This window comes from Pocillopora damicornis, chromosome 7 (assembly GCF_964200805.1).
Source record: "Pocillopora damicornis chromosome 7, jaPocDami1.2, whole genome shotgun sequence".
NCBI classification, from domain to species: domain Eukaryota; kingdom Metazoa; phylum Cnidaria; class Anthozoa; order Scleractinia; family Pocilloporidae; genus Pocillopora; species Pocillopora damicornis.
The window spans coordinates 10,479,914-10,493,921 of record NC_142676.1 but is presented as its reverse complement, the minus strand read 5'-3'; the positions used below and the strand labels follow the sequence as shown (position 1 = coordinate 10,493,921).

The 14,008-nt window shown below is 40.6% G+C and overlaps 1 protein-coding gene across 3 annotated transcripts; it reads right to left on the bottom strand.

Annotated features, from left to right (window-relative positions):
• Positions 1-2,495: 2,495 nt before the first annotated feature.
• Positions 2,496-13,971, bottom strand: LOC149042504 (uncharacterized). 3 transcript variants are annotated; one of them, XM_089213060.1, is made up of 6 exons: positions 13,559-13,971; positions 6,156-11,715; positions 5,564-5,645; positions 4,914-5,219; positions 4,422-4,600; positions 2,496-4,031 (listed from the first exon to the last, which is right to left on the bottom strand). In XM_089213060.1, the coding sequence occupies exons 2-6, from the start codon at positions 11,634-11,636 to the stop codon at positions 3,687-3,689; spliced, it is 6,393 nt and encodes a 2,130-aa protein (XP_089069186.1). In that variant the 5' UTR covers positions 11,637-11,715; positions 13,559-13,971; the 3' UTR covers positions 2,496-3,686. The 3 variants fall into 3 exon arrangements, with proteins under 3 accessions (XP_089069186.1, XP_089069185.1, XP_089069187.1); XM_089213059.1 differs by having other exon boundaries at positions 12,847-13,595; XM_089213061.1 differs by lacking the exon at positions 13,559-13,971 and having other exon boundaries at positions 6,156-12,840.
• Between the last annotated feature and the right edge of the window lie 37 nt (positions 13,972-14,008).

Genomic DNA, 14,008 nt, shown 5'->3' with positions numbered 1-14,008 from the left:
CGTTTATACTGCTGAGGAAAAATCCGTTTCTCGGAAAACGAAAACAAACATATCTCGTAATTGACCTCTCTGTCTCCAATTTCAATTACACAAAACGAGATTCGACTGAAAAAGTAACAAACGGATAGGACACACAAAATGTATCATTTGCCTTTCTTACCAATATATAGATAAATAAATAAATCGAAATAGCCGAAGCGAAAAATAGGGGACACCACAAAGAATCAATCTGTTAAGTATCAAAAAGAACCAATGCCAAGCGGGTATCTTAAACATAAATAGAATGGATTGATAAGAGGCAATTTTACAATTTAACAATTTTTAATTTAATTAGAGTGGCTTCGGGATGTTTATTCTTAAACGTCTCCGAACAAGAAATTTCCTGTTCCAAGGCGTTCAGGTACTAATAAAAGAGCGCAATAGTGAGGGAACAACGCAGCGGAGCGAAAAAACAAGAAGAGTTTGCGTCGGCGTGCAACGCCGGAACGGCGTTTTCTACGCATCTTAACCCACCACTATCACTTCGTCCAGTAACCCCGCTACGTTTTAGCGACTGAACGCCTGTGAGTTCGAAACACTCATATATGGCCTGGCGCTTATTCATTCATTCTTAACCAAAGAAAAGTACCAAGGCCAGATATAGGCATTTGTTCTCAAAGTCATCGCCCTTGAAAATCGAAAGAGAATTTTGATGCACTAGTCAGGTGTCTGCAACTGATGTCATCTCATTCTCTCCGGACACAAACTTGAATAATCCATCTTCAAAACGCATAACATCTAAGGGGACAAGATAATATTTGTAAGGCTTGGCATCTTAGTTCAAATGCAAAAGCTGCCTCTTAATCGGAGACTGAAGGATAGAGAACGAGCCACTCCAGCTCGCAACATGTTATCCGTCTTGTCATGTGATCCGCCTGCGTTTTAAAAAGGGAATGTTAGTAAAGGTTTCTCTCCACAAATTGAAAACTCTTTTAAGCAGTTGACCGTTTGGAAACATTGATCTGACTCACGGAATATGAAGTTACGCGTGTCAAATGTAACAAAAGGACAAACAAATGTCGCCAGACCTGTTAACCACTTCCAGAAAAGTGGCCGAAGGTTCTTCTTCTGAGGTTTCAAAAGGAACAGCTATACTACATTTAGAATTTGAACGGTGTGGTTTCCCTGTAATCTCTGAGCATGTTCAAGGAAGCTTGTTGGACTTCTTCTTTGAAACGAATTATCACTGATGCTGGCACAGTTTTCAACTCTTTGATATGTTGCTCCAACAGGGTCGAAACCTGCTTTAAAATCCCCCTAATCTTCTCTCACACATTTTGGGACAGTTCTGGTGAGCTAAAGTCATTGTGTTTACTCATCGCCCAAGCAAATGGAAACTGATTTTTTCCAGGGGTTGTACATGTATCTTTGATATGCGTTCAGAACTCAGTCATCGAAATATTTCTTCAGTAGAATAGCAGATTCTTAAGTCGCACGTGCAAAGCCTAGGCTAAGCAAAGATATATGACATGGAGTCTAAGTCAATATAATTTCATCGTACACAAAATATTTTTCAGTAACCGCCCTTGGTATGGGCGCGTACGCTCTAAATTTCAGGATTTCGTCTTAAATTCAATGTAACAAGCTTTTGTTAAACCATAATTGTTCAGCGAGGAAGGGAAAGCTAAGAATAGACTTGTAAAGTACAACTTAACTTAACAAAAAATTGGTTTGGTGAGCCTGGTAATTGAAGTTACCATCGCAATCTCTGTGGATTCACCGATGCCCGACCAACGCTCTGATAAAGGGCTAACACTCCAAACCTCAGCTTTAGAAACTTTCTACGTTGGCCAGTGTCAACTAATTTGAAAAACTCACTTATCTTGTAACAGCCCCCACCGACGTAGCTCCATAGTATCTTTAGGAATTTACCCCCATAATTCAAGGATATCAGAACTCACTAAATTGAGATTTCTTTGGGAGAAAAAGGCTCCTGTGACACAAGTCAAGTGAGTCGACACACAAGAAAAAAGGTTTATTGAAAGGAATTCGCTGTGATTCTTATTAACTGTGGTAATGATCTTTTGATGGGGCCAATGATTCCATTTTGTGGAGGACAGTTGCCAAGGAGACTGAGGAGACGAGGAGCAGAGCATTGGAATGTCTCTTGAATAATAAATTTGCATAGCTGAGTTATTTTTTTTTTTACACTTCGATCGCCGAGTTTGGTTTGCAAAAAATTTCCGGGGAATTACCTTTAGACAGCTTGAGGAAGCAATAAGCCAGTTTCCTTGAGGGTGCATACAACTTTGAATGAGAAAACGTTATTCCAACTTAAGTTCATCTATATTCATACCAGTTTTTCGAGCTTGAAATGCACTCTGTTGCGAACTCGGATTGACAGTTGTGTTTGCGACGAAATGAGCCACCGTTAACCTCTTTTGCGACATGATCTCGAGCTCTATTGTAGAAGGCAGCAGTGCCAACAGGCACCCAGGTGGAGAATTGCAGTTAAATTTTAAACTACAATACCAGTTTTAATTACTATTATAACGATTACAAATTTTTGCTGTTCAAAGCACCTTGAATAAAGTTGCTAGAGTAAGTTAGTACGACTTACTTACTGACTAATTATCAGCAGTAATGGCTCTAAAGATACTTTGAAGTCTCCTTTTCATCCAGTAAAAAAATATGCAGGGAAACGTATCAACGACGCACTAAAACATAGCTACAACACCACTCATGAGCCAAGCTAAATAGATGACAGAGATAAATACAGCTGGAAACAAGACAGATTTACTCGCTCGCTTTTAAGTGCACCAACGAAATAAAAAGTAGAGAGTTTTAATTTAAACTTCTTCATTGACGAGTCCTATCATGATTTTCGTTGAAATTCTAGTTTAATAGGAGTTAAGCAGTTTGACTCTTGTTCCTGCTGTGAAAACGAAACCGAAAGCCTTACTTCTTATTCTTGAAGTGCAATTATTCGAAGTCCTTTGGGGAAAATTTTCTCAATGCCTGACACGATTTATATCAAACATGGAAAAATTTTCCTCTGTGACTATACTCCTCGAACTTTTATTACACCATCTAACACTTATCGCCAAACACTATTTTAACACTCGTAAACATAAAGAAGCGCGCCCCAGCTATAATTATAATTGCAAGAAAACAAGTTCAAAATATTTAAGAAATAGAAAATCCAATTGCTAAAGTTAAGAATCTCATGGGTGCTGTCAAAAACGTGCGTCCCCTTCAATAAGTAAATGATTGAATAAATACGAAGTGAAGAGAAACGTAGACGAAGCCCTGTACTGTTTTTGCTCCAACGTTAATCCTAGGTAAGTAGTCTTCAACGTTTTAGTTTGATAAAATTTGTGAGAAAAATAGAGTGTATAGAGTAAGTAGGTAAGAAAAAGATGGTAATGATAGTAATAAAGAAAGGTATAGAAAAATTTGTGAGTCAAGAGGTTTGTGTGAAGAGCCAATAACAACTTAGATTTTAGATTCGATGAGTTTCTAAGATACCGAGGATATCGGGAATTAAGATCTGTCTGAGGCTCTAAGTAAAGAGGTTTTACAGTGCTGATTGGAAAAAAAGTACCAAGCTTGGTTTACATTATTGGTAAATTGAAATGGTTCGATCTTTTGAGGGGATTTAATTCCAAAAAGTTTCCTAGTGCTAATATTGACTTTTTTGTCACAAGTTATTGTCCTGCACTCGAGGTAAATATCAATCGCGCATGCTCACACGCACGAAGTACCGCAGCTGCGTACTGTTGTCGACCCTCATCACTCCTATCCACCTCTGGGCGTCGAAAAGCAAGTTTATTCATATCGATATGTTGATCTACCATCTGTAGCGTAGGATGTACCCCATCAACTATGCATTTCACCGTCTTTCGGACCAACACCGCTAATCTTCCCGCCAAAGTTCTTTTGGTCGGCTCGTCCTCTCCATGTAAAATTTGCAGCTCGTGTTTGAGTTGCTTAATAGCTTCTCCAATCATTTGCTTCGACTTCTTTTCTTGGTTCTCGACGATGTTGGGGTCCTTGATATAAAAATGAAGATTTCTGATGTGACGTTTGAAGCATTGCCAGACATTTTAATAAATTAATTAACGGTAAGAACTAGAGGGCGCGAGGTAGAGAACCTCACTAACTTAGCCCTTTACATATTACATAGATGTAGGAGAGTTATGCATAGGCTCAGCGTTCTAAAAGGGGCATCATACTGTGAACACTAAGTGCTTTGGTAATGATGTTTTAATTGGCAACACTTCAATTCAGCTCATAGCAAGGTGCGGGCGTGGGGAGGGAAACTGGGAGGCAACCACAAATATTTTAAAATACAAGTATTTTGCATCGTTGTAGGAGCAAAACAGTGCCACTATGATAATTATCAAACATGCATAATATGTTCCTCTGACATTTTTTAATACCTTCAAATCTTTGAACTGAAAACTGCTAACGTTCTTGGTCGTTAGAGTGACAAATTCTGTCAATCCACTCTCGCGGTTCCACAACGCTGCATAGAGTGGGAAGTGGTCGAAATAATCTTCCTTTTCAGGAACAATCCCCTCATGAAGGTCCCACTTCCTGGGATAAGGAAGACTTTTGGCTGTATGCAATAAATAAGAAAAATACTACAATTGCAACACTTCTCATATCTGGATTTGGTCGAAGCCCACCGACTAGACACCTCAGTAACTGAAAAGCAGAGCTGAAGAATTCTCAAATGGACCCTTACATTTCTACATTCTGGAAGCACTTGATGCGCATGGTTTATTTTTCTACTTCAAGATCAGGGAAAGGGATGAATAACCAAGTAAGGGAAAATTAGCTATCTCGGCTAACAGCTGTTTTTCTTTTCATTCCAAATCAGATTGACTGTATGATTCATAACTGATGCGTTATAGAAATTGCATACTTACCAGGTTGTGCAAAATTCTTTATCCAATTAAATCCTGGGCTTTCGTTGGACAAGACAATTCTGGGCACCAATCGTTTTTCTAATAGCATCTTATAAAACGCGGCCCATAGTTCGTCAGTGACGTACTCATGACCACTGGTATGCAACCCGTACACGTACAAACCAGGTTCAAAGAGCTTCACCTCAACATTTTCGATTTCCTCTCTGCGCCCTTTCTCCTCTTTGAATACGGTCAAGATCCTGTTATCCACGGACAGAGCGCATATCACAGGTTTCTCGGCGTGGAAACCGTTGGGAGCATAACATCCTTTGCGGTTGAGTGTCAAATTAGTATTGTTAAAAAAAGTGTTGAAAAATTATAAACTCCCTCCGTTCAGCGGTATATTACGTGGGGAGTAAGCCCCATTAAACACTGTCTCCTAATGGCTTAGCATTCCTACAATTAATTCTTAAGAACAAGTACTTTTAAAGCAAATCACACAAATTCTATTGATGTGGAGTATGGTAAATCACTCGGCTATTCAATCGGAGATAATGATGCTTGATGTTGGAGGCTAACATTTTTCGATTGAAATATATTTGCAAAAGCTAAGCAACAGTGAATTTATCAATAGCCGACTGAAGGAGTCAGTTAAAGAAACTTCGACTTGCCTGGAATTCTCTCCGAGCACAGGGTGACCTGTTCGAAAAACTGGTTCTCCCAAACAGCGACAAATTTCTTCATTTCAGAATCCTGAAAAGAATCATCATAGTGTGATTTTTACTTAGATTAGTACTCCTTATTCCAATGTACATTAGCATGCGAGGTGATTTTCTCTCATACTTCTCCCCTTAAATGTTATGCCCAAATTTCTACTCTACCAAAAGAAATGGAAAGTTCCATTGCGTTATAACAACGATTAACTTTAAAGCAGCATAATTTCCTCGGGAGAAAGAGACAACATACTTAATTCTAAATCGAAAGTTTTACAGTACCAAAATATAGCATGATCTGTCAAACTTGTTTTTGTGACCAGTTGAAATGACATGATTCTTAATTGCTGCGCTATAATTATATAGCACTTAATTTTACAGGGCTAGAAATTTAATTCTTCGTAGTGACAATTTGTTGCTTTGAAAGTTGTAATTAGTGTCCCAGACTTAAGACGGATCCCTGTGAAAAGTCTTAGCTGCTCAAATACGATTAGATCACCATAAAATCATCACAAAGAAAATTTTTGTTATGATCTATATCCTTACTTACCCTCTTGCTCTTGCATAGTTTTTCATTGGCCATTCGATGCTGTTTTTCTCCACGTATCAGCTGCTCGATACGTCTGTCCAGTTCTCCCGCTGAGTGGAAGGAATCATGGGAAAAAAGTTCCGAGCTTAGCTGTCTGGCGCACTCCTTTACGGCGGTAACCTGTTCCTCCATCTCCTCCAAGGTTGCCTGAGCTCCAAAGAGGTCGTGTCTCTGTACTTTGACATCACCGACTTGAACAAATTCAACATGGTAGATGGAAAGGAGATCCTTCCATTCATTCCAGTGTGATCTAAGGACATCAGATATTGTGTCATTCGGCGACTTTCGCTCACTTAGGTAGCAAGGAAGTTCAATTTTGGGTGAAGACCACAGATCTGGACTGTCTGGTTCCCTTTGATTGTATCCTACTGCTTGAAATTGCGCGATGAGAGATTGATTTCTTTCGATAGATAAAATGCGCCCTTGGATGGTGACAAGTAATCTTTCCACTAGAGTAGGGTCATCATTAGAGTCATCAGAGGATTGATGTGAAAGTAGAGGCTGCAAAATGTTTCGAGTATGAGAGACGAGGGTTGGTTTGGTAACGATCCCAGTAAGCCAACGCCTCAGCAAAATAAGCAACGATTCATGCACTTCCTTGTATCTCAGAGCAGCTGGAAAATACTCCTGCAGGAAGCATGCTTGACTCGCAGCGGACATTGCATCTCTTCTTGGTTCGTCGGTTCCTTTCCTTAGAGATGTTCCCTTACCAAAGATCTCTGTCAATAGAGACTTCAGTGTCTGGTTATGAATTTTGTAGAGATGTTTGATCCCTTCCTCTTTATTTTCATAGCTAACGCAAAACCTTTGGCAGGCATCGAGAACTAATTCTCTGACATTAGCATCTTTGAGATTTTTTTCAGGTTGTAGAGGTCTCAAGATATTGACGAATTCGCTTAGCAATCTAGCTAATCGTATGCGTTCGTTAGTTTCACCCGTCTTGATGCCTTCTCCATCACTCACTTGAAAACCATCGTCAGGAAAGATGACTCTCTTGATCATCTCAGGCAGAGGTGTGTTAATTTGCAGCGACGTGGAGTCTACATTAGCAAGCTGCAAAGAGCGAGAGCTTAGAGAAAAAATGGCTTCGATGTCGTGTGATTTCAGATCCTTCAGTGGCGTCAGAAGAAATGCTTGACACCAAGAGTCAACTGCCCGAGCAGAAAATCCGTCTGTTATCGTCGTCTGCCTCCACTTAGGCAAATTGGTAAGGCCATACGGATCATCTCTCAGCTGGTCGTATAACTCATGAAGTTTCTTTAGCCTAGTTAAAAGATCTCCACTCGAATTCTTGCAACGGTGAGCGAATGATTCAAGTAACTGTAATATAAATTCACTTTGCAAACGGTTCAAGGAAGACATCACGCCTTTTTCGCACAAAAGACGAATTTCCCTCACCAGCTCCAGTGACTGTTCAATGGAAGACCACACAGAGACAATCTCGCCGACAGTGTCACCAGCCTGGATGTTGATTTTGTATAGCTCTAGAACACTTGATATTACTTTAATGTGCAACTGCTTCTCCAGAAACCTATGTAGCTGCTCAAAGCTAGGCTTGAGACGTCTGAAGTAAAGAAAGCGAGGCATTTGCATCTTAGACAACGTTTCACTGACTAACGTGTGAAAATTGAAGGCAGTCTCTTTGTCGAGGTCGTTCCGATGCACCTTACAAGCCTCTACAATAACCTTTGAGCAGCAATGCGGGCAGAATTGGTCATGCTGTTTTGCCCAGTGAAAAACAATTTCTAAGGACGGCGCCTCGGCTAGAATCGATAAAAAAGAATGCATAAAATCGTCTACGGAGAGTTTGCATCCTTTTGCACACCGAAATTGTTTCTCTGATTCAAAGATGAGTTTCCAAAACGCCCAGGAATTCTCATGAAGTTGATTCTTGTGTACGACTAGGCGTTTGAAGTGATAAATGACTTGCACGGCCATTAAGACTGGGGTTAAAATGGCCTCTCCCACCTTCTTGTCGGTGGGGATTGATTCCACTTTGACCACGGGTGTTGCACAGAGACCCTTGCTACGTACCCCAGAAGGCGTTTCATCTTCATAAGGTTTAAACTTGAAGAGCCCATCTTCAATTCGTACGTCAGAAAAATTCAAACATCTCGCCTGTCGACCAGAGCTAACTTGGAAGAAACGATTACTCAGATCTAGTGCAAGACCTGCATCTTCTTCTGAAATGGCGGAATAAAAGACAAGCCACTCAAGTTCACAACATGCAATTCTTCTTGTCCTAGGTATAATATGGTGACATCCAAAATGCCACTCAGAGTGAAATCGATCGGCGCTGATTTTCCTCAGGATTTCTCTCAGACGCTTCATCAACTCCCCTGTCCTCGATGAATCATTTGAAAAATTGTAAATTTTCCAAAGTAGTCTTGGGACTTCAAAATACGACAATATCTGGTAGCTAGGAGGAATTTTCCACCTCGCGGAAACTTCAGACAAAAATTTTTGTTTTTCTTGTTGATCGACAGGATTTCCCAGCAGAAACGAAACGTTGAGCATCGTGAAAGGAATCAGCTCTGGTCGAACATTACGAATAACATGCACCAGCTCTTCGAAAACATCTAGAACGCCCTTCAGTGATGACATCTTTTCAATGGCCACCTTGATAAAGGGTCCTAAATGGTCGAAGAATGCTTGAGCCAAGTCTTGCATCGAGGAAATGAGGACAAGAATTTTTAGCCCGTCAGTTATGGAAGACACTGAGGAAAACTTTACAGAAAAAGCAGACGAAAGGTCTCTTCTTACGGCTGTTGGCATTCTTGCCAGCTTGTTCAGCAGTGCGGAATCATGTAAGATATCGATGACCTGATTAAGCAAGTGGATTTCCTCATGGCTTGAAACACTGCCTTTCCCTAAAGACACTTGAAAAAAGGGAAGCAAATAGTGCATGGCACTTGTCAATGTTGCCATAGTTGGTGGACTACTAAGAGTAATATTGCACATTTTCTGGATCAATACCAACTTATTCATAGTTGAGAAAATATTAAAATGCAGAATAGCTCCAGCAGCTCGAGCTAACATCTCCAAAAGATCGAAATTCTTAGTAGAGCACCCTTTAAAAGACTCTTGAGCGTTAAGGGACGAACAAGCTTCCGTTTGACTTCTGGATAGACAAGCTAGTCTGAGAGCTGTTGATCTCGTAAGAGAGAAAAGTTGCAAAATCTCATATGGGGAACCAAACCCCGTGGCCATACTAAGAACGGAGCGGCAAACTTTCACATCGATGTCTTCCTTATATAATCCCAGCGATATCAGTCCGCTGGCAGTAAAGGTCCACACTTTTAACACATTAGTTGAAGGAAACTGAGTAGTGGAATGCAGACTGGAAAGTAGCTGTTCACATGACAGATGGTCGCCTTTGAGAGCATCCAGAACTGCATGCCAAAAAAGATCAAAGTATTCGTTTGTTTCCTCTTGCAGGACGCACGCTTGTGTTTGCATTAGTCGCAGAATGTAGAGAACAATCTTATAATTAGTTTCAGATTTATTCGAAAGGCACTTGATGATTCTAAGTTTTCTTTCACCTGAGAGCGGCAGTCTAGATAGGGATAATAACGCCTCCAATATATCTTCAGGAATGGTCGCAGATCCCTCTTCGGCAGAAAAAGTCATGATAATTGAGAGAACTTCATTCAAGATTTCTCCTTTACACATATGATTTTGACTTGATCTTGTTTTAGTAGAAAATTCATTCCAAAGTGTTTTCAATTGCCTCCTAAGGGATGGGTTTGAATCACAAAGAAGATGCTTTTTGATGTTAAACGGCAGCTGCTCACACACGCTTAAGAATTCAACAAGATCCAGATCTGATGAAGGAGCCCATGAGTTGCTAGTTGTTTCATTGAGAGTGCAATAGGTGAGCAGCCGAATCATCTCGCTCTTAGCTTCTTCTGTGCAATTCTGATGGTACACCCTTCCTAAAAATTGTAAAGTTGGTACCAGTCCATAGGGAGGGCGTTCAAGCCAGTGCCGTTCAACTGGTAGTCCTGCGGCTGCAGCTGAAGTCTTCTCAATCAAGACCAATACCTCTTGACGCAAGTGAAAGGAGGTTGGGAAGATCTTAGTTAGCCACCAAAGCACATTTCTCCAGACCATCATCGAAGGCAACAAAGTGCGAGGAAGTTGTTCTAGGAAATTCAGTACACTTTCAGCTGTTTCCGTATTGCTGCTTGATCCTTCATCCAAAAGGGCCAACAAGCAAGCAAGATTTCCGTAGCCTTGGTCATCAGAAAAAGCTTTTATCAAAAAATTCATGACTTTGTTGAGTAGCTCACCGTTTGGACATAGCAACAGACCTTTTAACAGGAGGGCGAGCGCTGCTTCCAAGAATCGTGACTCAGTTCTTTCTTTGTGAAAGAATCCATCGAGAACTTCTCTCAAGACATCATTGGAAATAGTAATCGCTGCTAGCAACTGAAGGGATAAGGCAGCTACGTTAGGGTGGATGCAGAAGTGATCTACATGGTTTAAAAGTATGTCCATCCTTGTCTTGTCGTTGGGCATCCTAAGGTTATCGGCCTTCCTTTTCATTTCTTCTAAAACCCCCAAAAAATAGAAAATGGTACTTTGACAAGGTAAAGTGGGTGCTGAATATTGGAAACCTACACCGAGAGGCTCGATTTTCTCTCCGGAAAGATCAACTGCCGCTAAAGCACATGCAAAAGCATTGCTGACATTCGCTGATTCCAGAAGTTTCATCCAGTTGGTTACCAAGAATGATGAAACCGTCTGTCCTTCTCGCAGTGCACCGACATGATCGTTTGATTTGATCACATCTTTGTCGTCTACCGAGGCTAACCTTACTGTTATATCGATGACCTCGACCAGATAGTCTTCATTGCGTCTACTGTCAAGAACCTGGAGCAGTCTGCTGAAGAAATCTTTGGTATAATTGTGTTTGCCGAGTAATATAAAGTTATCATCATAATAAGAGTCAGCCGAAGCCTTTAACTTCCCATCTTGAAAAATTTGTACAAGTTTCAGTAAGTTAGAAAGAACTCCCAAAGACAGGCATTTCAGGTTGGTGTCAGAAGGAAAACAGAATTGTAAAGCGCTCGTGTAATAGTAAAAGGCAACTCGCTTCGACACATCATAGGTGTAACAAAAAAGGATACAAATATCAACAAGTTTCTTGAAATTTTGCCCAAAATGTATGGAAGATTCCACCACAGAGTTTCGACATGGAGCAACAGCTAAGTTGAAAATCTGAATGATGTGGTAGCCTTGCAATTTCTGTACTTGTTCAAGGAAGATTCCTCGCTGTAGTTCATCTTTGAAGGGAAGTGCTACTAAGGTTGCAACGATAGTTTCTAACTCTTCTGAGAGTTGACCAGAGAGGCTGTTATTCTGCTTCAAAATCTGTTGAATGTGACCCTGAACACTTGTAGGCGGACATAGTGTCTTGAATTCTTTCTTTTTGTCCATTGTCACCAAAGAATTATTTCTTTTCCCACTCAAACACCCAAAGATTGCTTTCTTAGTTTGTCAATGGGCCGTGCATTACCTTTAAATTAGATTGAAAACTTTAGTATATATGATATACGTACTCGACTTAGTTGAAATCCTAAATCAAGCACATTTTGGCTGAGACAAAGGAGATGTACACGTTTATTTTTCCTGATATCTTACACAGAGTAACCAACCGGACGTGCTAGTTTGTATAGCAGTAATATTCATTCCAAGAAACGGGTAACTCTTACCCCCTTTTGCATGAAAAGGTATCTGAGATCCAAACTCGTGTGATTATTTCTAAAGTTTAAGACCTGATAAGACTGGTTTTCCCATGTCGTCAAAATAGAACGATCTGCGATTTCACTGTTCCCGACGTTCCCTGATTTTGCCAATATATCGATGGATCGACAGACGTCTGTCCCATTGAGATAATTGCGCACACCATTTTCAATTGTGACTCAGGGGTACTGTAGCTAAGCAACTGGAGGACTGGTAGGGAGGCAACACTATTACCGACTTCCTCGACCGTGAGAATCGAAGCTTTCATACACCGTGAACAAGGTTAATGATCGCCATCATCGTAAAAATCTGGGAAGGCATTAGGAAAATAGAAACGTTTCCGATTTTCTTGATTTGTCGCCGAGACAGTGGGAGGATCTCTACAATCTCAAGTGCTCATTTGTCGGAAAAATCTGGGATGTTCGGGAAACAGTGAAATCGCCGATCGTCTAGGATTTTCCCGAGAAAAGATAAAAGACATCGGGCGCATAATTCTGCAAATTCTCAAAAAGCAGAGCTAGTAAAGGTTCCGTCTTCAGACGATCGAGATTTTCCTTTGTCTTCGAATTCGTCGCATCTTTTGAGGCAAGGTTAAGAAACGCACTGACAAACTGATTTAGTTTGGAGGAGTAATATACAGAGTTTAAAAAAGCAAGGTCATAAATAATCACCGTGCCATGCACTACATTAGTGACTGGTCTGAGTTGCTCCCAACCGAGCAAACCATGCATAGTTGAAGATAATATTGCTGTCTTTAATCAGATACCCTAGCCATCCGCGATCCTTGTGCGTCGGCAAATTATATTTCGTTTGAGTTATAACCTTTTCAACATTCGCTCATCAAGTATTTTTGTAATCACAAAGCTTATAAAGCGAGAGGACCTTTTTTTGAAGTCACACTTACCTCTGATATGTCCTAGAGCGATTGTTTTCGAGAAATTCTCGCAGAAGTGAATTACTGGGAAAGACAAACGAAAACGAGGCTTTTCATAATACCGCTGACTATGATGCGCGGTTACCCAGCTGACCGTGCGACGCTTGTCACAGAAAAAAACCGGGAAAGGTGATTTAACACGGGTCTTGTTTATTTGGAAATGAATATTTTGTGAGGCTCTTTTAAGATGGAAAAACGCGTAAAAAGAAAATTAATTAGATCTTGTAGATAAATAACTTCATTGACCCAAAATGGATTATCTATCTAGACTGTTTAAGTTTTTGTTTGTTCGTAAGATGTTATTAATTTAACGGGTGCTATTCCTCTAGCCGTCACGATGTCTCAGATAAGCTTGTCATTTGAAAGATGCTATTGTTTATGAGCGCTAATATTCAGTGGAAAAACCGCGACAATTACGATCGCAAATCGTTAATGTCAGTAGTTTAGCACCACATGTACAGCGAGTATTATGTTCCCAATACTGGGATGAATATTTTGATTTGATTGCTGCACAGGCAGAGAACCCTGTGGGCTTGAGGCCGCGTGACATCAGTTATTTGATGCGCTGGTTGAACTCTTACATTGTTTGTAATTTGCAACGGTCGATCAAAATTTCCGCAAATCGTAACATTTCATCCCAAAAATCCGCTTAATGACAGTTAGGTAAGTAAAGTTCACTTACCTTGGTTTTTCTGTGTTGTCTAAAGTGATTTTGCGGGAGTTTGGGACGGTTCATTCGCCACTTTGTACTGATGCCCCTCCAAAGGCAAAGGAAAAACACAAGGCGTGCAACTTCCAGGACTGTCTTGGCCAAAAACCTCCAGAACTTCGCAAATTTCTTCCGCTTCCAAATGTCGCTCACCTCCCAGCTTCGGGCACGTCAAAATTCGATAAACGTGTAAGAGCCGAGCCAAAAATCAGTGCAAATACCCGCGTCTAACCACCTCAAAAGCCTGCTCGATTTCCGGCATTCGCTCATCATCTGCCGTCGACACATGATATATGTGGACCGAAGAGGTTGATCATAATTCATAAGCCTTCGATTAACCGTAATAAATTTCAAATTAATCACTAACTGGGCTCAGATTTCACCCTACCCTCCCCACGCCTGAGCTAGTTGGTACCGTCTTTC

Excerpts from the sequence above, each read along its gene's own strand:
- LOC149042504 (XM_089213060.1), bottom strand. The coding sequence starts at position 11,636 with ATGGACAAAAAGAAAGAATTCAAGACACTATGTCCGCCTACAAGTGTT. Across the intron at positions 5,646-6,155 it reads AACTATGCAAGAGCAAGAGG|GATTCTGAAATGAAGAAATT; the intron begins GTAAGTAAGGAT and ends GATTCTTTTCAG. Across the intron at positions 4,032-4,421 it reads TTCAGTTCAAAGATTTGAAG|GACCCCAACATCGTCGAGAA; the intron begins GTATTAAAAAAT and ends TTTTATATCAAG.